This window comes from Vespula pensylvanica, chromosome 1, assembly GCF_014466175.1.
Source record: "Vespula pensylvanica isolate Volc-1 chromosome 1, ASM1446617v1, whole genome shotgun sequence".
NCBI lineage: Eukaryota > Metazoa > Arthropoda > Insecta > Hymenoptera > Vespidae > Vespula > Vespula pensylvanica.
The window spans coordinates 16,712,642-16,736,569 of record NC_057685.1 but is presented as its reverse complement, the minus strand read 5'-3'; the positions used below and the strand labels follow the sequence as shown (position 1 = coordinate 16,736,569).

Here is a 23,928-nt window from a genome sequence, read left to right as displayed (position 1 = left end):
GATACGTCGTTACTTAATAACAAGGGCGCAATCATCGAGTGATATAATAAATAAAAATAAAATAAATATCCAACTCTACGAATACATTATATATATATATATATATATATATATATATATATATATAAGTAGGTATCTGCATAGATATTCTCGAGAAAATTGTCGAGTCCGTTTCCGGTAGGAGCGAGAACGAGAGCGAACGGTTCTCTCGTGAGGCGGTTGTGTTTGCACGCATGGAAGGAGATCGATCGTATCGTTTACGATTCTGGTTTTCGAGTGCGTTTTATAGTAGGACACAATGAGCTTTCTCGTGTCGCTCACACACATTTGATACAAGCTACACGTACCTAGATCTCTAGCGTATACATGTAAGTAACAGCATCATATAGGATATACTACCTATACCTAAGTGTATTTGGTATACATCGTACTTCGAGATGGAGATAGGCGTAATACATGAACGCGAGTAGGATGGATAGATAGATAGATATAGAGAAAGAGAAAGAGAGAGAGAGAGAGAGAGATGTAGGTAAGTGCACGCGCGCGCGCGCGCGCGAGCTCGCTGCTTTCGTGTGCGTTCGCCTTGTACAAGAGCAGTGCGCCATCGAGTATCACAAACATTGATTTGAATCACAAAGACCGCCCGCGGTATTTCCATTGTCGGACCCCGACTTATTGTACAGTCTCTCTCTCTCTCTCTCTCTCTCTCTCTCTCTCTCTCTCTCTTTCTCTCTCTCTCTCTTTCTCTCTCTCTCTCTTTCTCTCTCTCTCTCTCTCTCTCTCTCTTCCTTTCTTCTATCTTTCTCTTTCTCTCTCTCTCTCATTCTCTTTCTTTCTCTCTCTCCGTTATTTCCACTCCTCGCAATCCGCTCCATCTTTTTTCAACAGTAACGACCTATCAATCCACTTATTCCGCACGGTTTATGTGCCACTTGTGGCATTTCGACTTAATGCCACCACATCGTGTCGCCAGGCAAATCCAAATAATTCGATGAAAGAATCGCGAATAATACCCCCTCGTGTTTTAGATCTATCTTTCTTATGTATTCAGATCCAGAGTTAGGGTAAGCGTGTTAATAAATCATCGATTATGGATATGCGATATAGGTAAGTACTTATTTACTTATCTATTCGTTTCTTGATTGCTTAAAGAAATTGTTTAAAAGTTGTACCTAAGAAATTGTAACTAAATCGATAAGAAAGAATTATTTATTTATTTCGGATACAATATCCGAGTCCGAGTTAATTTACAGAAAAAATTTTCTAGAAATTTTATTTCATCGCATTTTGAAAGAGAGATCATCAAACTCACGATCGAGGTTTTATCTGAATTTAATTTTCCGGTGCGCAACATCGGAAGAAAATCGATATATGTGAATATTTATCGTATCGAGAAATCATCGATAAGTCTTGTATCGGATAAGAATAGGATTAACGATGTCGTCTTACTTATCGTTCATTACCATTTTCGAACATTAATCAATAATTTTAATCTAATGTGAAATCAAAAAAAGTGCGAGAGATAAAAAAGAAAGAAGAAAAACAATGAGTAGGTAAATGTCTGAGATCTTGGAAGGTTATTTATAGAAATTTTATTTACTAGTCGAGGTTCCCTTCGTGACTGTTGTTATGTTACAGGATGACAGAGTGTGTCTATGATTATCTATAACTCGTTGTCTCTCTCTCTCTCTCTCTCTTTCTCTCTTTCTCTCTTTCTCTCTTTCTCTGTCCGTCTCTTTCGTTCACTCTTCTCGCGGCAACAGGTCCTACGCGCAGGAACCCGCTTAAAACGAAGTCGCGTCGTCGATCGAAGCTTCTTTCAGGAAAACTGAGAACATAGACGAATAGAGAAAAAGAAGAAGGTGAATTGTAGAACAAACGAATAATGCGATATTCGAGTATGTACTTATATACTTGCTTACGTATCGTCAAAATTGTTATTCTTATCGGACGTTTTCGAACAACAAAACGTACAGAGGATATCGCTAATAATCCATGCAAGGGAGATTGGCATGACATTAGATAATGTAATTTAAAAAAAAGAATAAAATAACAATTTCCAATTTTTGTAAAAATTATTTACATCACGAAATATTAAAGAAATATAGATCCCTTTCTATAGAACTCGGATAGATGCGTTATTAATTTTCTCTTTTTTTCTTTCCTTTTTTTATTTTTTTAATTTATATTATCCTGATTATTAATGCTGAACTGAATTTTAACGGACATGCAATTTCTATAATTATTTAAATGATGTCACGCTCTTGTAAAAATTCACGTAGTCTCGCCGTTGTTTGAGATAAGATAATCCAACGATTCGAATCGTAAAAATCCGTCTACGAGATGTCTGTTTCCAAAAGTAATTTAAATTTTAACCTTGACGATAGAATGAAATGTCGAAATAATTTTTTAGACGTATCTACTTACAGGAACGTTCCAAGAAAAAGAAAATATTACTATTAATATCGAAACCTTTAACGATCCTTTATCATGGAGAAATGCCTTATACCTGAAATATATTTTCTTTTCTATGCATACAAAAACTGTTACCTCGTGTACACGACATCATGTTACTTAAATGACTACCTCTTATAAATAGAATATAACGTTATTATATTTTGTATTTTTAACAGACAATGATAAACGATTAGAATCTAAAATCAGTAGTGAATAAAAAACAACTTGATTTTACAAAATTCCTTCGTAAAACTTACTAACCTGGATCGTAAATTCAACGTGATGGGAAATAAAAGATTCGAAATAACAATTCTTAATATTTAACTTGGACATCGAAAGGAAACGAAAGGAAAACGAAATAGAAAAATAAGGAAGAGATTGGGAAAAAAAGAGAAAAACAAAGCAAGAAAAAGAAACAAGAAAGAAAGGAACAAACAAACAAACAAACAAACAAACAAATCTTTGTCAAGAAATAGGATTAATTCGGACACATCTGAAGCGTGGCAAAGCGCTTAACCTATGCCTACACACGTTGCCAGAAAGAGTATTAAATCGTGCCCACGCATACGACGTCGTCGTCGTCATCGTCTCATCGTTGAAGAAGAAGAAGGGAAAGGAGTAGAAGAACAAAAAGAAGAAAAAAAGGACTATAAGAAAAAGAAGAAGAAGAAGAAAATGGAAAAGGAGCAGAAAGAGTAGAAGCAGAAGAAGTAGAAGAAGCAGAAGACGACACGAAGAAGAAGAAGAAGAAGAAGAAGAGAAGAGGAAGAGGAAAACTACGCGAGACCGACGGGTAGCCGATCTCGTGGCGCGCACAGTGGCAAGAAGAAGATAGGGGAAGTTGATATCGTGGTAAGAGAGAGAGAGAAAGAGTGGGAGAGAGTGGGAGAGAGAGAGAGAGAGGGAGAGCGAGTTGAGAAGCAGTAGTGGGGATGTAGTGTAAGAGGGAAGGTTTAGCTCGGTCGCAAGAGGTCGCTTCGGAGGTTGGTATGAGCCCGCCCACTAGAACTGTGGCATAGGGCCGATTGGTCGAGAGAAATGATGGCAGGCGCGCGTGCCAATCGATAGCCGTCGGTAGACTCGCTCCTTTGGCTATGGTCGCGTCGATCCTGCCAGAGTGGGGGTATCCTCGTAGACTGGAGGGAGCGAAGGAGCGAAGGGGTCGAGGGACGGACCGAGTTGGTCAGAGGTGGGGGGTGAGAAAGAGGAGTAGTGGAGGTAACAGCAGCCGCCTCGGCAGGAAGTGAGCCCCGAGTGTTAGAGCCCAAGGCGAAACCCACGAATGCTCAGACGGTTCTGTCCTTTCGTGGAGAGTGGAGGTCGGCTTCTTCTTTTCTTGTGTTAATCTACGACGTGTGAGACACTAAAGAAAAAACGCGTGCCAAGCGTGTGCACGCGCTCATACGCATCATACACGGATACGGATACGTACTCTATACATATTGAAAGAAAGAGAGAGAGAGAGAGAGAGAGAGAGAGATAGATAGATAGACAGAGGAGAAAGAGGGAGGGAGAGGAGAAGAGAAGAGAAGAGAAGAGAAGAGAAGAGAAGAGAAGAGAAGAGAAGAGAAGAGAAGGAAGAGAAGAGAAAGATCGAGCTTTCGTGTTGATGGTGATCATCGTCTGTGACTAGTAAGAGAGCCTTCCGTATCAAGGTGTCAACAACGCGTCGTTGTTGTCCTCTGTTCTTCTCTTCTGTGGCGTCGTCGAGTACGAGGACCGCCGGCGACGTGTCTCCTTGTGGTGTTCCTTCAGTGACATTTACGTAGTGAGAATCTCTCTTAATATACGAGAACAATAACGAACGATACTAGACTTTGAAGAAGAGGAAGAAGAAGAAGTTTAAAGAAAGAGAAGAAAAAGGAAAGAACAACAACAATTTTAAGGAATGAGTAATGCGCGCGGGTTGATTCTACGTGCTAAGAGTGCGCGAAGTTTGTGAGGGATTGTGATTTTTGTCGAGAAAGAAACACTTATATCGGATCATTCATATTTTCAATATCGTTATGAAAAGGAAAACGGACTAAGTGAAATTCGGCTTCGAGGAGAGAAAAGCGAGAGGAAGGAAAAGAGAAAGCGAGAGGGAGAGAGAGAGAGAAAAGGAAAGAAAAGAAGAAAAAAAAAAGAGCGAGTAGTGACCGGACGCGCTACGGCTGAAGAAAATCGAGGAGCGGCGCGCAGTGGTGCGCGAGATCTCATCGGCGGCGTGTGTCTCGTCGAGGCTCTTTCTTTGACGTAGCACGGTTAAAGAAAACGGCGGCAAACTGTACGGCCACAGGGAGGACGACATGCTCACGATGGAGACGGACCTAAAAGGCGGTAGCCTGCATGGTCAGATGCCACCGCATCCGCACCAAGGTGTATCGCCGATGGGTCACCATACCGGCGTGTCGCCTTACGGAACATTAGGTTCCATAGTTCATAGTCCAGCTCTGTCTGGAAGTCCACCTAGCAGTAGTACCCTAGGATTAGGTCTACAGCATCATCATCAACCTCAGCACCATTATGCTTCGATGCAGGCTGCGGCTGCTGCGGCCCAACAGCAGCAGCAGCAGCAACAACAGCAGCAACAACAACAACAACAGCAACAACAAAACATGCATACTCTTGCGGCTCAGCAAAGCGCTGCGCAACAGCAACATCATCCCCATCAGCAACCGCAGCAACAACAGCAACAGCAATCGCAAAACCAACATCATCAGCCACCAAATAACAACAATAATACGAATAAGAACAATAACATAGACCGAGTGAAGAGGCCGATGAACGCTTTCATGGTATGGTCCCGCGGTCAACGGCGTAAGATGGCTCAAGAGAATCCGAAGATGCATAACTCTGAAATTTCTAAACGCTTGGGAGCGGAATGGAAATTACTCAGCGAAACAGAAAAACGCCCGTTTATCGACGAAGCGAAACGATTGCGCGCGGTGCACATGAAAGAGCACCCGGATTACAAGTACCGACCAAGAAGAAAAACGAAAACGCTTTTGAAGAAAGACAAGTTCCCGCTCGGCGGCGGTGTCGGAGGAGTTGGAGTCGGCGTTGGTGTCGGTGGCATATTAGGCGTCGATCAAAGACAAGTTGGTAGTACGGGTGGACCTCAGCAAGGGCAGATATCCCGCGAGGTATATCAGATGCCCAACGGATATATGCCGAATGGTTATATGATGCACGATCCGACGGCCGCTGCGTATCAGCAGCACGTTGCTTATGGTGGTCACATGGGTGGAGCGGCGGCAGCCGCGGCCGCTGCTGGATATCCAAGATATGATATGGGACATCACATGGGTGGTGGCAGTCCACCAATAAACAGTTATATGAATGGATATGGTGGTTACGCTGGAACCACCGTACCCGGCGGCTCACCCTCGCCGTATCATCAGCCTCAATCTGGATCCCAAATGTCTAGCCACAGTCCTAGCGGCAGTAGTATAAAATCTGAGCCAACGAGTCCTGCGAGTGCGGGTATACATACTCCCACACCTACCAGCGGACCGGGCGCCTCGAGCGCAGCGTCTGGTCCGCAACAGCAGCAACAGGCGCAACAACAACAAGCTGCTGCTGCTGCTGCCGTTAAACGTGAATATATGGGCCAACAAACCCATCAAACTCATCAATCTCAGGGAGATCTTAGACAGATGATATCCATGTATTTGCCGCAAGGAGTCGACCAGGGGGTCGTCCAACATGGTGCTGGTGTCTACTCCCCTGGTCCATCACCGGATCCTTTGGCGCAACATCACTCGATACCACCGCTCAGTCATATGTAAGCTTTTCTTTATATATAAATAAATATATAAATATGTAATATCTGTTTCAAATTCCCGTTCCTCCGTTCGGAGGATCTTTCGAAAGATCGTTCTCGAATATATTGTATCTATGTATGTATATTAATATGTATATGTATATATGTCGTTTTTTCGACAAGTTTGTCGATCCATTTTCTTCTCCATCTTCTCGATCGAGAACAATCGTTCGATGGGAGCGCTTCGATACGAGTTTGCGTTCGAACGAATATTCATACACGTTCGTCGCTTATACTCCTATCGGCTTTTCCTCAATTATTTTTCTAACAACACATCAGAATGCATAATGCATACTAACATTTCTATCGTGACACCTTCACTTCTGGACCCTACGATCGATCCCACATATATAAATCGTTAACTTCTGTAATCACTATCCTTGTCTCCTATGAATGTTCTCTCCTAAAACTTATTGCTGCAGCTTGCGTTATAACGTTAATTGCCAGGAAGAAGATAATTACGAGATAAGTTTTGATTATCTATGTTTAAAAATCGTCTCTCTCTCTCTCTCTCCTTTTTCTCTTTCTCTCTCCCTCTCTGCCTTCGTTTCTATCTCTGTCTCTCCGTCTCTATCTACCTATCTCACGTTCATACAAATTCGCTTTTTTATACCGCGATATTTTTATTTTACGTAATTTTAATTCGGTACAAGGTATTGGAGTTGAAACTGAATTTATTATAGTTCGTACTCGTCTAGAAAAGTATGTGTGTATATATATGTATATATATATATATATATATATATATATAATTTTTTAACTAATCATATGTCAGTAAAGGATCATTCCTCCCAATTTTTAAATAAAAAATCAATCGATGAATCAATGAATAAAGTACGCTAGTAATTATAATGCGTCTTCGTTCGGGAGTCCAGAGCATGGCCATTCTCCTTTTTTTTTTGTTTATCTTCTTTTTTTTTTTTTTTTTTTTTTTTCTTTAATCATTTAGATAAATCTTTTTACGTACGTTCTGTAGTGTCTTTTCGTACGAACATAGGTGTATCATAGGTTGAGTCAAGGAACGCGAAACATTGGCCTTTTTATATACACATATATATATTTCATTCATCTTTCCCATCGTTTTTTATCATCACTTTTGATCTTCGTTTCGTTTCGTTTCGTTTCACGTTTAGGACGACGAAGCTGTTTTAATGATTTCTTTCTAATCTTGGGAATCGCACGAAGAGGCTTAAGTTTACGCACGAAATACGATTATATACCCTCTTTTACTATCTTTTATGTTTTCGGACAAGGTAAGACGCTTATCGTTCTTACATAGAAAAGCCTTTCGTAAACGTCGAACGTTAAGAACGAGAAAATTGAGTTTTCGAACGAGACGAAGCAACTTTTTCTTCTAAAGAATAGATCAAGAGTATAATATAGTAAACGATCAAAATGTGTATCTGTGTATATGTGTGTGTATGTGTGTATGTGATAATAAAAATCTAATAAAATGATCTATCGAACGAAACGCACGGCCATCGCGTCGATTTCTTTTGACTCATCCTAAAGATTTGCAAAAAAAAAAAAAAAAGAGAGATAAACACAAATAAATAACTAAAGAAGAAAAGAATGATAGTCTACCTTTGGTTAAAATCTTTAAACTTGTAAGAGTGTTTCTTTTCGTAACGCTCATAAAAAAAAAAATAATAATAATAAAAAAGATAAAATAAAATAAAATAGACGACGACCTTGCGGGATAGCTTAGGAAAGAAAAAGAAATTTTAAGATGCATGAATTCGAATAAGTGAAAAAAAAAAACCTTCTCTCTGAACGCGACGATGACGGAAGAGGAAGCAAAAAAGATATGAAAAACAAAGAAAAACAAAAACAAAACAAAATAGTGACAGACTATTCGAGTACCGACGGATGCAAAAGTATATGTACAATAGGTACAATATATATTTAATGTATGATATATGTATAGAGCTTTCCTATATAACTTCGCTATATCTCTATTCTTCAAAGATTCGCGTTCTACGAGGGACATCTTCGATGTGAGGTAAAAGAAGAAAATTCACGGGACAAAAATTCTTTTAATAACAATAATAATAATAATAAAAAAAAAAAGTCTTCGAAAAGAGGGACGACACACCGTTTTCTCACCGTCGAACAAATGAATGTGAATTTTTGAGTGATCAAAAGTGATATCGCGTCTTTGATTATCGTGTATTTTTTTTTCTTTTTTGATTTATTTATTTATTTTTTTTTTTTATTTATTTATTTTGCAATATATTTTTTTTTCTCGTTTTTCTTTTCATTTCGCACGACGGTGTCCGGATTCTTTTTTTTTTTTTTTCGATACCGTCCGAAAGTGAAAACTATGATTAGTTGAAAGAAGAGAAGGAAGAGGAAGATAAGGATGGTGGATGATGCTGTATCGTTAAAAGAAGAACGTGTTGAGATGACAGAGAGGACTAGCGGGCGTGGATTTTGTTAGAAGACGAAAGAGATAATCTATCGAGAAAAATAAATATGTATGTCTAGTATAATTTCTCTCTCTCTTCTTTTTTTTTTTTTTTTTTACCGGTGATTATAGTATGATCATAGGCGTTTCTTTTTCTTTTCTTTTTTTGTACGATCTTAATAATAGACTCGTTTTTTCATTAGAAGAATGCGTTTTCTACTGGCTATGTCATCGGATATCTTTAATTAGTTCTTTTTGTAGTTGTATTTATTATTATTACTATTACTATTAATATTACTATTACTACTATCACTACTACTTACTATTACTATTACTATCGAGAACCATGCTACACGTGCATCTTATTCTTTCCTAATTTGTCCCGATCACAGGGTCCTATTATCTTTTTTGTCTTTCCCTTTGCCAACGTATTACTCTTTCATTCTGTCTCTCTTTCGTCTATTCCGTATCATTATTATCATTATCATCATCACCATGATTACATCATGAATTGATATAATAATAATATTATATCATATCTTGATATAATGATGGTGATCATTATTGATGATATCATTATATCATAATCATTATCATTATCATTATCATTATCATCATAATTGGCGTATATTTAGCTGTAATATTTATTCGTGACATTGTATATACTCCCATAGGGCTTATCGGACGAGCTTATCGTCGTTTTATTGTGACCGATCGACGCAAGAGAGAGCTAACGTTGGACTGCTTCATCCACTAGAAATTTAAGCTCTGATTTCTTCCTTGCGCTACTCCAACACCAACCCTTCGAAATGCATAAGAAGAAATACTCAACATCAAGAAATATGGCTGACACATACACATCACAGAACACACTATCATATTTCTCTCTTTTATTTGTCGTTTATCACACTTTCTCTCCTCTCTTTCTCTTTCTTTTTCTCTCTTTTATCCTGTATGTTTCTTTTTCTCTTTCTTTCCTTCGTTATCTTTTTCTTCCCAACATGGACCAACGTATTTATATTAGGTAGAAGAAAGAAAGAAGAAAAGAGACGGAGAAAAACGCGTGCAAGTAAACGACCGAATAAACGAACGAGCGAACAAAGCTAAGGGACGTGTGGATAGAGAGACAGACAGACAGACGGACAGAGCGAGAGAGAGAGAGAGAGAGAGAGAGAGAGAGAGAGAGAATGATAATATAAATACTTATATACATATACATATACCTATATATAATAATATACATCGTACTACTTGCACAATATAGATGTGCGCGTGGTATACCGATCGATGTTGCAGCTACTGCTGCTTGCTGTAATTACGATTCAGTCTGTGATAAGAGCTCGAAAAAAGTGTATCACGATCGTTGCGAGCTTTGTATATATATAGATAAACCTACATTTACATTTATAAGAGATATTGTTAATTAATCGCGGGAAAAGAAAAATAATTCGGGTCTTTTGTATATCTATCTACGTTACTACGCGAAATAATCGCGTTCTTCTTCCTTCTTCTTCTACTTCTTCTTCTTCTTCTTCTTCTTCCTCCTTTCATTAATTTTTATATTTCTTATATCGTGTTCATGCAAAAGACAATTCGAAAAATTAATTTCTTTTTCCTCTAATTTTTCTTTCTTTTGTTTATTCGCTTATGTTATTGAACGTCTATAATATTTAAAGTTTAGATTTTATTTTATATTTTGTCGTTCTTTTTTTTTTCCTTCTTCTCTAATCCATATCAGGATAACGAAAGTTGAAGAGAAAAAAGAAAAAAAAAAAAAAGAAGGAAAGAAAACAAGCTGCAGAATCCGACAGAAGATGATCGATTATAATTACGTTTTTATCATCGGATTAACAATGAATCGAATGACTTATCATTATTTTGTAATTATCATCAAATGTGCATGTATCCAATGTCTTTTCATCTATCATCCCTTCGAATCTCTCTTACAAATTGAATGCGATCGATGATCGAATCGCGACCGGCAATCAGTTTTTGTAATAAACGGAGTGACGTTAGATTATCCGATAGAGAAAAAAGAGAGGAAAGCACATTTAAAATTTATTGATCGCTGAGAGCAAATTTCTTTTATTTTTTTTCTTTTTTTTTTTTTTTTTAATAAAGAAAAATATATATAGATATATAGATATATATTAATAAATATTATAAATAAATATGGTATAGATTAAAAAAATGTATCCCGTAAAAAGTCTACACGTTGACTATCGTCGATATGTGGTTTATTTGTTTTCTCCCTTTTCTTTCTTTTTTTTTTTTTTTTTTTTTTTTTTTTTGTATCAGAGAGAAAAAGCATAATTTTATTTAATTAAAACAAATTATTTCTTTTTATATTGTAGTATATTTCCCTCTGATACAATTTAAATTTTTAATTATTTTTAATTAATTGACGATATGCGAGTTAACGTGTTTTATGCTTATTGCGACTATGTTGGACTTTTTTCGCGATATCAAAAGGAACATGTATATATTTACACATACACATATATATGGTTCGTATTCAAATAAATATAAGTACTTTCAGTAATAATTAATATAAAATCTACAAGATTCTTCTGTAACATGTAAGTTTCATTAAAAGAAACTACAACTATATATATATATATTATATATATCATATATTATATATATATATATATATATATATAAAGGTTAATAATGAAAAAAATCGTTTAGTCTTTGTATTTACCTTTTCTTTGCGTTGAAGAGAAAGAAAGAATTTCACTATCAACAGGGTTTTTTTCGTTATGAATTTTGTGTGTGTGTGTATGTGTATATATATATATATATATACATATATATTTGGCATATTAATATGCATTTGTATCTCCAAATATAGGTATATGTGTATGTATGTATGTATATACATATACATGTATATATCTGTATGTGAATATATATGTATATATATACATATGTATGTATGTATGTATGTATGTTTGTGAGTATATATATATATATATGATATATGATATAATATATATAATATATATATGATATATATTATATATATTATAGATATATACATACACATACGTACATACATGCACACATGCATACTTGTGTATACTAATTAAGAATAGTAAATTACATTTTCAACTCAAACATTCATACAGTTTTTTTTTTTTTACATTGAATCCTTTTTTTCAAACCATAACCATTACTACATCCTCCAATATTTATCCTTCAATATTATTATTCTTCAAAATTGTACGCAGTAGCGTTAGTAAAACGCATAGAAGAGAGACACATCAGGTAATTATGTTAACAAAATTTTCTCAAAATTCTCATTACGTAAAAAGAATGATTATCCGATCGACGTTATGCATGCACTTAATAAAACTTAAAACTATAACAACAATCATTTTTTGTATTTATTCAACACATCCGTTTGTATTTTAATATAATGTCGCGTAAAGAAAGATCGTCGAATTACAAATATTTACGAGCGGTTAGAACGCGAACGCGAATGTATAATAATAAATCTGGATAGTAAGTAGCGAGAGTAGTAATCCGATTCGCGAAGCGTGGGATTACGATCGATTTGGTGGGCAGTTGAAAATCGATTTGATCTTAAAACATGTCGTCAACCCGTTCTCTCTCCCTCTCTTTCTTTCTCTCATTCAAAAGAAGAAGAATCGTTTTCTTTGAAACGTTCCGTTCGTCGACGCGATGCGGGACAACGAGAGGCACACTACTACTCTAAGAGTCTTTCTCTCCTTTCCTTTTCCTCTTCCTCTTCTTCTTCTTCCTCCTGAAGCCACCTCTTTCCTCCGTGGAGGGTCGTAGTCGGTACCGAAATGTCCCAATAAATAAAACGCTCGACACGGACGAGCGGAGACATTAATTCGTGCCAATAAATATTCCCATCGTTCCGGCGCATAAACCTGGCGTTTGTCATACACACGCAGTCATTTCGGTTAAAAGGCATTCCCTCTGCCACTGAATGCAAATGCGAGTGCTCGTTGTGCGTGCCGTAGGGTCCTCCAAAGTGCTTTCAATTACGTGTTCCACCTAACGTTCCGGCCTGAGGGCCGTTTTCCTATGTTTTACATAACCGGGATTTTCAAGTGTTTCACGCCCCACGAGAATACGACGGCCCGTTGCACCGTTCTTCTTCAGATTCATCGTCGAACGAAAACGTATCTTCCTCCTGATTATTCGTTTATTTTTCACGAATTTCTTCGACGGACGGACGAACGAACGAACGATAAACGAAACTGATTTTCCGTGTTCTCTCGAACGACTCGCACGTTTCTTTTTTGAGATTTTGTTGTTAATCACAAAGCGAAAACGTCCCGTTAAATTCAACTCGACGGGAAGGATATCACCGACGGGTCTCTATATTATCGATCCTTTTGCGATTTTATATTTAATTTTTTGTTTGTTTGTTTTTTGTTTTTGTTTTTAATAACACGTAAGATCAATTATTATTACGTTGTTTTTTTTCGTGTATAATGTATACGTACCGTTATTCGTACGTAACGTATTAGTGCATGGGTTTTTGTATATGCGATTGTGTGTGTCCTGAATTTCTTTTTTCCTGTTTTCATACATACATGTATATATATATATATATTCCTTCATCTTAGAAGATAATACCTTGTATCTACAGAAAAACTAGTAAGAGTGTTTAACGATTTATCTATTTTCCTTTAACCGCTTAATTTCTCTGTATATTTTGTCGTGCATTAATCTAACTTAATCTTCCTGGTGGTGCTATGTATGCGTATGCGTGCGTATGTACACGCGTGCGTGTGTGTGTGTTACTGTGTAAAATCGAAACGAAACGTCGCGTAACGTTTTGCATAAATCGATATTCAATCGTACGTTTGAATGAATATTTATCTCCATTTAAATGGCAACTTATTATCGAATCAAAAAATATTACCAATCGGCAAGCGGATAATTAATTTTCTTTTTCTTTTTCTCTTTTTTTTTTTTTTTTTTTTTTTAATTCCTGTCTTTTTCCTCCCATAGACACTCGTCTCGTTTCTCTCAGTTAATCTTGTCGTGTTACTACCTCCGTTAAATAAAGAGAATCATCAGCGTGCGCTCTTGTCGGATAATCTTTGATCCGACGTGTTTTAAAGGTGGTTTCGAGACGAGCGCTCGTTGGGCACGCGCAAGAGAAGAGGAGAGAAGAGAAGAGTGCACGCACAAAATCCCCTTGCGAGAGTTGCAATTTGTAAGGTATCCTCCTCCTCTTCCGCCTCTTCCTCCTCTTCCGCCTCTTCCTCCTCCTCCTCCTCCTCCTCCTCCTCTTCCTGCTTCTACTTCTCCTTTCCTCTCTTCATTCTCCATCCTCCTCTCTTTCTCACTCGTGTAACGTTTGCCGTGTCTATGTATATATATATATCCCTTTCCCACTTGCTTTCTCAGCTCTCTTGATCCGAGTAACCTCTGCCACCACCCCTGAGTAAGATAATATTCACGGCCAATTACCTAAAACGCACTCCTTATGGTGGAACGGTGAGGCGCAAGCAGGCAGGGTTATTGGCTGACTGCCATCATGCAATCGAGTATCCGGTGTGAAACGACCTTGTTATTAACGTTCAAGTAAGCTTTACCAGCCAATAAGCTTTTTGCTCACCCTTGCTCGGTGCCAAAAGGATTCTATCTCTATATATATCGAATCTTCATGGTTTTATTATTCGATTCCGACTTCGAACGTTACTTCAGTATATACTTCTTAAACTTCTTTCAAAGGGTATCACCATTTACTTTTATAAATTCAAACGCTTACGATAATCGTTTGGGACGTAATAAATTTTGATCTCTTTCTATCTCTCTCTATCTCACTCTCTTTATCTCTTTATCTTTGTTTCTTTTTCGCAAATATTAAAATCACCTTCAACGCAGTCTTATCGTCAAATAAACAAGACATGTAACTTCGCGTATTACCTTAAACGGTTCGACTAGTTTTCCGATAGGTTCGTACGATTTAGGTGTACTAAAACCTGGCGGGGGGCCTCGACGAAGGAACGAATGGTCGAAGGGGACCATTTCGAACCTTTCTCCTTACTCTTTTCTTTTCTTCTCTTTTCTCTCTCTCTCTCTCTCTCTCTCTCTCTCTCTCTCTCTCTCCCTCTCTTTTCTTTTTCTTTTTCACACACGTACACTTATAAGCACGCACAGATTCACAGGCTCACGTTCTCTCAGTATCTTCCTTTTTTGTCGGGCCTTGACGCTTCCCGTGTTTATGGCACGAACACGACAGTTATGGCAACGTACGGCCGTCATCGAGATTCCCAGTGGACCTTCCAATTTGTTAATTGGCACGATAACGTATGTACGAGCATACGCGTGCATCCATTCCAGCATAATTTCTTTTCGTAAAAGACGTTACCATTTTTATCAACAATATCTAAACAAATTTGAACGACATCCAACTCGCTATCGAAATTTCTCTAAATCCACGGATTTGGACTATTATTATATATACTCCTCGTCAGCTCTCGCTCTCTAAATTATTCAGTGACGTTAGCAACGAGTAAATAAAAAAGAAAACTGACACTTTACTAATTTTCTTTATTTGTCCGAATGAAAAAAAAAAGGAAGAAGAAAAAAAAATAAATGCAGAAGGCGAAAACGAATTTATATTCTTCCGATTGTTCGGTGCTGCTAAACGTACGTCACCGGTTAAAGGTTAAACCTATGCAATTAATTACGTTACCCGAACCTATTAAATATTTTTTCTCTCTCTCTTTTTTTTTTCTTTTTTCTTTTTTAGATCTACCTTCTCGTTACGCAATCGTTGATCTGTTTCTTAAATTTCACATATCCATCGCATATCCAATATACGTACGTGTACTTACATACATAAATACATATATATAATAGATACTCGAAATTTTACTCACAAGAGAGAAAAGAGCAAAGCCGTTGAGAGAGAGTAGAAGAGAAAAGAGAGACGCCTGTAGCAGACTGGTTGGACTAGCTTCGGGGTCAGTTTATCGCAAACAAATGGGTTACGCTTGTTCGACGCCGTATTTCACCGGAATTTATTGTTTATTATTCCGGCGGGCTTGGGATGATATAGGGCCGTGTTTGCCCGGAGTAGCGTTAATGTCGTTAATAGCACCACCGGTTTCGGCTGCTAACCACCGACATCGCGGGAGCCGATACAGGGACAAACCTCGGGACAGGTTTTTCTTTCTTCTCCCTCTTGTTCTCTCTCTCTCTCTCTCTTTCTCTCTCGCTCACTCATTCGTTCGTTCACTCCCTTCTCCTTTTCGTTGGTCGTCCTTTATTTCACAAGCTGAGTACTTTCGACGACGAGAGGATCAGCACACGTCGCTCGATAAACCTCGATCGTGTAAAAGTACAGCTTTCATTTATTCGACTATCACATACTTACATATCTGTTACGCATTTCCACAAAGCAATAACGCATTGTGTAATTATATCTTATTTCGTATCTTCTTTTTTCCTCTTTCTTTTTTCTTTTTTCTTTTTTTTCTCTTTTAGCGAATTTTAAAAGCAGTAAATTTATATGAAAAAAATTTGCCGGAAGTATTACACGTTAAATTATATTCGTACGAAAAATCGTATGAAATATATCAAATGTCTACGATTACATCGAACTTTTAATACTGATAAATTCATTTCAATAATAATAGATAGAAAAAAAGTAAAATGAATGGGAATAGGATGTCGGACAAAATATGATACAACAATAGTTAACTAAAGAGAGACTAGATTTCAAACATTAAAAAATTAATATTAATTTGATAATGTTTATGAAAAAAGGCACGTTCCTTTCCATAAAAAATATCAAGCTGTGTTTTAATTAGATGTTGAAGTCGCCGTTAGTTAACACGAAGTATGAATGATGGTATGTTATACGCTACCACAGCATCATAGTCATCGTTTTTCCGTCCTTGTTGCGACCACACTCGGACAACGTATAATCGTTGCTTGAGACTCGACTATTCTCTTTCTCTTTCTCTCTTTCTTTCTTTCTTTTCTTTCTTTCTTTCTTTTTTTATCCTCACGATCGTCTCTTTTCACGGTCCGTGTGTCACCCCGCATGGAAGAACCTATATCACGCCAATCGCTTAACTCGCCGCAGAGTTGACGCTAATGCGTTCTTAATGCGAGACCAACCAGTTGTAGGTAAACAGTAGGGTCTCGATCGAAACCCTTTTTCTCGATGAGACTTCTACAGCGTTGACCTTTTATTCTTTTCTCTCTCTCTCTCTCGCTCTCTCTCTCTCTCTCTCTCTCTCTCTCTCTCTCTCTCTCTCTCTCTCTCTCTCTCTCTCTCTCTCTTTCTGTCTTCTTTTTATCTCTCTCTTACGTAAAAACGCATATTTATTTCTATTACTACTAGTCGAGAATAATTCTTAATTTCAAAGCTTACCTATGACTAAGGATTAATGATCGATGAGCTACGTCTGCTATCAATCTACAATTTAATCGTCAAGCCTTAGCATTAATTACGTACAGTTGAAGTACCATTGTTGGAAAGTTAAAGGTGAAAAAGATGAGTAGGAAATTTCTTTAAGATAGAAATCCGTGCTTGTAAATAGAAAATGATTTTATATATATATATATATATATATATATATATATAAAATACTGATTGCACACAAAATGTAATAATAAATATTATTTGAGTATCTATTTTTCCCAGAGGATCGACGAAAGTGAATTTCAGCTTGTTATCAAAGAAAGAGAGAGAACGAGTCGTGTCGTTTCTCACGAATTCTTCGTTATCTTTACCCTGTTCTGTCACCCTAACTCCCCCACCCCTATCATTGTGCCTGTGTCTCTCTTTCTTGCTTGCCAGAAGCATTATTGAGTAAATAAAGCACTTAACAATTATTTTCCGGACGGTAATTTTTCAACGAGCCAGCCACTGATAAAGTCCTTCACTTTTCTCTCTCTCTCTCTCTCTCTCTCTCTCTCTCTCTCTCTCTCTCTCTCTCTCTCTCTCTCTCTCTCTCTGTTTTACGGCATGCAGCCGATAAGACCTACGGGCTACTCGTACGCGGTGTATTAAGTTGAATTATCGTCACCCCGCGGTGCTTGTTGCAACGAAAACAACGCGAGACGTCGGGGACTTACGAAATGAGAGAGAAGGAGAAAGAGAGAGAAAGAGAACATAGATATAGAAGGAAAGGGACGAAATTCCTCTTTCTATCTCTCTCTCTCTCTCTCTCTCTCTGTATCTTCCTAATGCTCGATTCGCATGTGCAACGACGCAACGGCAAACGAAAACGCGATTCGTCGGGCTGCCACTAATTTAACGCGATCGTAATCGAGAACTATTCGTCTTAATTTCGGTTGCTGCCCACGTTACCCATGGTGTGTTGGTCCCTTTTCTACTTCCGAGTTCCTTCCCAACTCGAGTAGAGAGACCGTTATCGGTTCTAGTACTTTACTCGTGTCCTTATACCGTCGAATGCGCTCGCACGCGCGAATTTACGAGATAGGGACGATCGTCGGGAACGATTAGAAAACGAAATTCGGTCCTTGAAACTGTCTCGTACTTGCGACTAAGTCTTAATCGTCGTCGCCACTCCCAAACGTTTTTCGAGTTCCAAATAATCAGGATAAAGGGATATAAGATCGCACGGGGTTAGACAATACTTCACCGAACCCCTTTTCACTGATAATATCATGCGAACGAGTTAGGAAGTGCGTTTCGAGTTAACGTCGGGAGCTGTTTTATAGACGCATTGTCCTTCCTTCGGATTCTATTTTATCCGTCAGACGGATTAATCATTTCGTCGTTAACAATCGAATGTGATATAATACTTAAGATACAACGGGACAGTCTGACAATTTCGAATAAAAATCTGCGAAATAATTTCCGATCGTAAATATTTCATCGTAATAGATATTATTTATCACAAAGAGATTCATTTTCTTCTAAGAGATATAATACTACGTTACGTTGAAATAACGGATTCCACGTTATTTAATAAAAGACAGAATCATCATAATATTCTAATTAAGAAATCAAACGATTTATTTCGCTGACATTAAATCTACAGGACAACTATATTCTATACCTTACGTAGCCAGTCTCAGGTTCTCTTTGTAAAAGGATTAGGCGAGTAATCGTCACGACGATCAGAGAAATTTCTTGTCGAGTGAGCGTTAATTTCAAGGAAAAGGAAGAGACAGAGAAATAGAAAGACAGACAGACAGACAGAGAGAGAGAGAGAGAGAGAGAGAGAGAGAGAGATATATGCTTTACTAGAGGTCCGTCGGACACCTGACGAGAGAGAATGATCGCGAGATGACGACGACGAGGGCACGAAAGATGGAAGTCGTACGATTTGTCAACGAGAGCCTGCGACCTTAATCGACGTCGAGTCGTTGTTTTCACGAGCGATACGCGTTGTCGCGGCCGTCAACAATTTCGAGGCTCGCGGCGGTTAAGTTGGACGGTGCTTTTGAAAAGAGAAAAAAAATAAGGGCGTAGAGAGAAAGAGAGAGAGAGAAAGAGAAAGAAAGAAAGAAAGAAAGAAAGAAAGAGAGAGAGAGAGAGCAGACGGTAGACGACTAGAGAAAGGAAAGAGCCGCGAGCATGCGAGTAAGGTCGTTATCGATGGGCGTAGGAGTTTAAACGAGAAGAGTCGTTCACGCATACGCACACGCACACCTACAATCGCACGTAAACGTACACTCGCACGCACAAGCATTATATTCACGCATTATATACATATACGTATAGATATAGATATAGATATATAAACGCATACGAATACGACGTACTCTACACGCGTTTGTTTTCGTAAGTGTGTCGCATGTTCATACGTACCGCATGAACCAAATGGCGAGTGTCATCGTATTTAATTAAAATGTCACAGACGTGATAAATGTCGCGTTCCGTAAAAGAAGTCGTCGTCGTAGACCTAGTCGTCATCGTCGTCGTCGTCGTCGTCGTCGTCGTCGTCGTCGTCGTCGTCGTCGTCGTCGTCGTCGTGCGCTATCGCTTCGCGTTGTATTTGTTACCACTAGTCAGAAGAAAGAGAAAAAGAGAGAGAAAGAAAGAAAGAGAGAAGTTGGAGAGACAGAGAAAATAATAAATGAAATTCGCTATCGTGACGTCTATACAGGATTCAGAAAGGACTCGAGAAAGAAGGGAGAAAGGAATGAGAGAAAGAGAGAGAGAGAGAGAGAGAGAGAAAGAGAGAACAAGAAAGAACAGAAAGAGACAGGAGAAAGGAATTAGCAACTCGGGCACGCATTAATCTCCCAGGCTTTTCGGACTTGTGATTATGTAAGGAGCGTAATTTTTCAATATTCCAGGACCTTAATCCTTCAGAGACGTAGAGAAAGAACGGAATTGCGATCGGCTAGCTAGCTCCAATCCGCTATCCTTCTCCGTTCGTTCGCTCTAAGGCAAATCGTTGTTTGGCGCTTTTGTTTGCAGACCGCGCGAACCACTCTTAGATTTCGACTTCTTCTTCCTATTCCTTCGATTTACCAAACTCGACGAACCGAGTAACGGATAGCTCGATCGATCCACACAGCGATGAAAAACGATGAAGACGGAAGTAGTATCGTCTCGTTACAAGTGTCGAAAGCAATTCCCTCCTCTCTTCTCTCATAGTCTTTTTGACGTTACAACTCCTCCGATTTATCGATCTCACGATTTATTCGACTCATGTCCATAAAGATGTTAAGCTCATTTATGTTAATGATACTCAACTACCAAGTATACTCTCCAGATGATTTTATTCCTGGCTCGATCGAATTGAAACCATAAGGTAAGTAATAACTAAATACTACGTGTTTTTTAACGGATTCACTCATCTACTTCTCCAACACGAATTCCGCGTTCCTCTTAAACGGATTCTAGCAATCTCGTTTGTCCTTCGAGTCCGCGCCTCTCGCAATAAAATCTCCGAAGGAGACGCGTTTATGCGACGACTTCTCTCCTAACGACCGATGCCTCTTCTTCTAACGATCGTTATGCAATTTCCCATTTTTTATTTCTCTCACACTCTCTCTCTCTCTCTCTCTCTCTCTCTTTTTCTCTCTCTCTCTCTCCCACCAGTCTCAACATCGTCGTCAGACTTGGAGTCTCGAAAACGTTCACGTTTTTCAATTTTCTTCGAATTCCAAACGGAAGAAACGTGTTTTCTCTTCGATCTTTTTTTTCTCTCTCTTCTTTTTTCTTCTTCCTTTTTTTCGAAATTATTTTTCTCATGCCTCTACAGAAATTTCTGTTTAAATCATGTGTTACGACTAACGAGAAATTATTATTCGAAATATTATTCGGTATGTACGTAGACAATCGTGGAAATAATTAATTGGTCGACGGACGTCGGCGGAGTAATTGCCCGTCACGCGCACCGCACCGTTAATTACAAGATCGTCCGAATCGTACGTTTTGTTCGTTGCCACTGCGATTTTCTATTTACATCGGTATTCGCACGAAGAAAGTCCGAGTTATCGGGTCCGTTCGTGCGTTAATAAACGTACCAGATTTTCGTATGAATCGACATTGGATACGACGGCTTGTAACACGTAGATCGATATCGTAATTTTCCGTGTCTATCTGCAACGATGTAAATTGATATTAATGCTATTAACTGCATACAGACACAAAATTCGATCGATCGACATAAACAGTGTGTATCGAGGGAGGACTAACAAAGGAATTGAAACATGTTATGTATATATACTCTTATACATACATATGGCGTGTGCGATATTTAAAGAAGAGAAACACCTGAATCGAAAGAACAATTTTCTTCGAAAATTTTGTAATTCTTAATAAAACGAATATCGGTTTTACAAAAAGATTTAACTCGTACGTACGTTTAGGTGCCTGCTTATATTTAAACGATTCACCGATCACATATCCCCATCCTCTTCGATAAACGTCCTACGGCTTATGTACACACATATATAAATATCGATACACTCGAGCAGACTTTCGATATTTGATTTTATACGATGAGTCTGGTGGTGGACACTTTTATTCGTCACCTCTCTTCTTCTTCTTCTTCTTCTTCTTCTTCTTCTTCTTCTTCTTCTTCTTCTTCTTCTTCTTCTTCTTCTTCTTCTTCTTCTTCACCGCGTTACTACTACTCGCTAGAAGGGTCGAGTCATAGCGAGGGAATAAAGAAGTATAGAAAAGAAGGATTCGAGACACGGATACCATTTCGGAATTCAATGATTACGCGGAACGTGCACGGTTGGTGATGGAGTAGAACTCACCTATACTTGTATACATATATGTATGTACATACATACATAGAGAGAGGCACGTAGCCAGCACGCGCGTAATATCTACCGTAATATCCATCGTAGGTATATAACTATGTGTATATGTATACATACATACATACATACATACATACATACATACATACATACATACATATATATATACATATATATATATATACACATATATATTCGCATAGTGCCGAGAACCGGCGTAATTCATGCACGCAGCATAATCTATAGGCCGATGCCTGATGAATGACTTTGCAATTATATTCCCATCGGCTCCCCACTACCCATCTCGTATGAATGTGTATACGTAGTAGCTTTATAGACGCACATACACCACTACGAGAAAGTAGACCTTATATTCTAACTGCGCCCAGGTGCGAAGGCAAATACCCGACTGGCTAATTTCTGTCGCGAGCCGTTGTCACTAATTATCCTTGTATTGTCACTCAACGCATATGCCATCACTTTTTGTTTTTTCTTCTTTTTTTCTTCTTCCTCTTCTTCTTCTCCTTCTTCTTCTTCTTCCTCCTCCTCCTCTTCTTCTTCTTCTTCTTCTTTTCTTTTCTTTGTCTTTCTTTGCCATGTTAGTAGTCAGCAAAATACTGCACGTAATAAGTTCGCCTACTACTCGACGTGCTGTCTTCTGTTATAAGACTTTGCAAGTTCTTTTCGATGAGTTTAGAATCTCTGAACGAACGGATTTTCATTTTCCATTCTCTTTTTCTATATTTGTCTTTTCTTTTTGTTTTTCTTCTCCTTTTTCTTTTTTTTTTTTTTTTTTTTTTTTAACCAATAATTACGTACGAATTAGTGCATCGTAGAAAAGGCCGTTTCGTAGATATTATTGTCCCGAGAATATTATTATATTTTTAACATACTTATTTACAATTGTACGAAGAATACAATATATTGATTCAAGCCTCAAGATGATAAACTCTCGCTCGTGTAATCGAGAATCGAAAGATTCTTATCTTAATTATTTATCGTTGCACGGTTGATTAATTAGCATACCAACTGCTTTTATCGCGATCCTGCACCACGTTCGAGTAATACGAAATGACAAATTGCGTTTTCTTTCGGTCACGTGCCCGTATAAAGTACCATGAATACAAATTCGGAAAAAAAAGGTAGATCTGAGAACGAATACGAAAGAAGCGGCAACAAATTTAGCAAACGCTTGTGAGACTCCACCTCTATTTAATCTGGAAATTTAACTATTTATAAATAATTTAATGTAACGATGGCGCCCGTATGCATTTGATAAAGAAATGTCATTAATTGCAATAATACGATATAACAAGTTAGTTGAAAATTTGTAAGTTTCCGCTTTGACGTAGGCATTTTATAAAAATTATTCGAAATTACCCGGCTAGAAAGCAATTACCGTCGTTTGGCAAATTACTTCGAGTATAACCTACATGGGGAAAAAAAATAAACTTTTCTCTCTCTCTCTCTCTCCCCCCTCCCCCTCCCTCTCTCATCGTTCCAATTAAAGTGAAAAAAAAAGTTTTATAACGTAATGTCGCTTGAAAATGAGAATCGTTTAAAATTATATCCGATAGAACATTCGTTTTAATAAGGCAAGGTGTATATTTTTTTCTGTTGTGGAAACGTATTAGAAATATGTATTAACATTTTACTTGTCAAATTTTTTATAAACGTATACGTAAGTACTTAATCTTCCATGTAATATCTTGCAATTATCATTATTTAAAAATTCATTTAAAATAGAACGCGATTTAAATCTGACAAAATCACTATTTTAATCGAGCTGATTGAATTAAATTAAATTCTTTTCTCTTTCTGTCTCTTTCGTCTTTCTGTCTCTCTGACTCTTCCTCTCTTTCCTTCTTTTTTTTTTCTTTTTAAGCAACGTACGATGATATTCACGAACTATTAGACACGTCGTTAACGCAAATGGCTCGTGTGACGGTGACGCATTTTGTCGAAAAATTAAGCCATCACGTACGCGTTCGCGCGAGCACAACACCTTCTTTTTTTTTCACAAATAACATCTATATATAGAGACAACGTC

At 37.8% G+C, this 23,928-nt stretch overlaps 1 protein-coding gene across 11 annotated transcripts in view; it reads left to right on the top strand.

The window, feature by feature from the left end:
- Nucleotides 1–23,928, top strand: part of LOC122633903 (transcription factor SOX-2-like) — a 305,138-nt gene that overhangs the window by 202,351 nt on the left and 78,859 nt on the right. The window contains exons 1-2 of one of the 11 annotated variants that reach the window (XM_043822394.1): nucleotides 3,365–6,223; nucleotides 9,344–10,970. The exons of 7 other annotated variants lie outside the window; for them this stretch is intronic. In XM_043822394.1, coding sequence (XP_043678329.1) covers nucleotides 4,746–6,223; nucleotides 9,344–9,434 — 1,569 coding nt within the window. In that variant the 5' untranslated portion in view covers nucleotides 3,365–4,745 and the 3' untranslated portion in view covers nucleotides 9,435–10,970. Of the gene's footprint in view, nucleotides 1–3,357; nucleotides 6,224–9,343; nucleotides 10,971–23,928 lie in introns of those variants that run through there. 3 more of the 11 variants (XM_043822371.1, XM_043822384.1, XM_043822375.1) reach the window with 3 other exon arrangements.